General features: G+C 45.8%; 1 protein-coding gene across 1 annotated transcript; it reads left to right on the forward strand.

The window, feature by feature from the left end:
• Positions 1–318: 318 nt before the first annotated feature.
• Positions 319–510, forward strand: LOC120518008 (lens epithelial protein). The gene has a single exon (XM_039740558.1). The coding sequence runs from the start codon at positions 319–321 to the stop codon at positions 508–510; it is 192 nt and encodes a 63-aa protein (XP_039596492.1).
• The last annotated feature ends 1,994 nt before the right edge of the window (positions 511–2,504 follow it).

The raw sequence follows: 2,504 nt of genomic DNA on the forward strand, positions 1-2,504 counted from the left end.
TTAAGGAAACCCGTGTAGGCGACCCAACGTTAACCACTGCGCAAAGGTAACGAGCTGTGGCAGTTTAGCATCGCGGCGATGAGGTCCAGAAGGTCTGCGAAGGCACTGGGACTGACCCGTGACCCTGCCTTTTATTTATTTACGTATTTCTTTTCATCTTTTTGCTGCCCTCAGCTGTCCACGTTCATTGTCCGCCGGTGTCACATGCGCTCCACCTGACTGCGGTTACCGAGCGCCGGTACTTTCGAGAGGAAGCGGAGAGCCCAGAAAGGCACGGCGGCGGCAGCACGGGCAGAGCGAACTCGACAGCTGAAGCGAATGCAGCCGCAGCGACCGATGCCGCACGCAGCGCCCTTCTCCCTGGGGCGCCAATTCCGGGACATGGCGCTCGGGTTCGGCCGTCACAAGAACCTGCTGGGCATGAACTTCTCCTACGGGATCATCCAGTCTCTCAAAGAGTGTCTCTACTTCCTGCTGTGCTGCTGGTGCATCAAGGAGATCCTCGACTAGGTGAGTTGCTGGTGCTTGTGCTGCCGTTGAGGTCTACAGGTTTCGAAACCCACCTTAGACATCAGGAGGCAGAGGTGGGCGACATATTCGCCTGGATGCTTATTCGCTCTTAGCGACATAGTCGCTTGTACCAGCTACGTATTCGCACAGCCATTGAATAGCAGACACTAATTCAACGACAAGACAAAATATTCTAGTCAATAAAATCGATTAGTTATTAAAAAAAGAACCACACATTTTCGGCTCCGCACAAGAAAAACTTGGCACTCCAGCCACTGTAAAAAAAAAAAACCTAAAAAAACCTCACACTGTGTGAGTGTGGTGCTGTGGTGTCACCCGCTGCACTCGGGTCCCAATCCAGGTGGTTCATCCTGTGGTGGGTGCGCTGACGAGCTGTCAGCGCATGCTCCCGACAGATACCAATAAGTCGCATCATGTAGGGCCACCTTCATTTTCTTTTTGGTAAGTTTTTCTGCATCAGTACAGTGTGTCATAAAACGCAGAAACCATATGTGAAATCCTAAGTACAGCCTTCATTTTTATTTCAGTTAAGATGCTAATTAAAACGAAACTCTGCCAATCAAGTGCTCATGTTGAGTGCTACCACCTCTACATTAAAGCAGAACCTTTGACCGCTGAGTGCAAAACATTTAAAATTACAACGAGATGTCAGCAATGATCTTAAGAGATGCGAATTTAGCAGCTTATCAGTGACGAAGGTATTTAGAACTGTCAAACTTCATTTGAGAATAATAATTTACAGGTAGAACATATTAAAGGCTGACGTGTGTCCCGTTAAATCCATTGAAAGTTCAGCCATTATGATGCCGAGACATTGTGAAGTGCCCAAAAGAATACCCAGCGCCGACTGATTAACACAGTCGTCTGTCAAGATTGCCATTGAATATGTATAGTTAGGTAAATCTCGACCGCAATTTTAAAAAGGCACCTAATTGCAAAAACTAAGGTGGTCCAACATGATCTAATTCATTTGTACCCATGAGGAATATAATTTTTAAATAATTTACCAATATTAATGTCGCACATTGATATATGCAGTGTTGAATATTTGTCATGTTGTTAACTTGCGATCAGTACGTTGTTTGCACAAGATCTGAGAACAAGTACACAGGAGCGAATAAGCGGTCAACCGAAGAAGCAGTGCACCTCAACCTCGCTCTAACGTCGGGCTTGGTCACGTGCCATACACGTCATTTGACTTCTTTAGCGGAGTTGGGCGGACAGATTCTCCTACACATAGACATAGAATTACTAGACGCCGCATGACCAGCAGCATCGTACGTCAACTTCGCCGCCATATTGCGATTGGCACTGCTGTGGAGTGAAGTAATGAATAAAGATGCCTCACGCAGGTGCTGCTTGGGATTATACAAACCGTGTACGCTTCAAACCAGATCCCGGGGGATTACATTTCATAGGTAAGGCTGAACAATTGTTTTGGTTATATTTCGCTATTAGAAAATCCCGTTTTATAATCTTAACCTTAGCTACACCAGGCTAAGATAGCAGAGCTATACATTCATGTGCTCAAGTGAGCCTCCAAACAACATTTTGGCTAAACGTATTTAGTCACTAACTATGTAGGTTGTTGTTAGCTGTTAACATTTCTCACGCTTTGAAGGTTTCGCAAAGAAATCCACCCGAGGAAGCAGTGGGAGGTAGCCCTTAGACTGGATTTTGAGAAAGCTGTCCTGTGATGTGTGCCATGCTAGTTTGGTAACAGATGCTGTACCGGCATCATATGATTAAAGCTACCACTTGCTCACATTAAAATACAAAGGAGGTCTGATGATTCCTTCTGAAGGTACAGTAAAGGTGGTCAAAGTAGCTGAGCGTGTTATTAGAACATTAGAACACTCTAGACGAGAACAGGCCATTCAGCCCAACAAAGCTCCCCAGTCAATCCGACAGTCGACATTAGGGCAAGCTGTCGGTGTATCTTTGATCAATCAGTTTGTTCGGGCTGAGGTTGG

The sequence above is a fragment of the Polypterus senegalus genome, chromosome 1 (assembly GCF_016835505.1).
Source record: "Polypterus senegalus isolate Bchr_013 chromosome 1, ASM1683550v1, whole genome shotgun sequence".
In the NCBI taxonomy this organism is placed as follows: Eukaryota; Metazoa; Chordata; class Cladistia; order Polypteriformes; family Polypteridae; genus Polypterus; species Polypterus senegalus.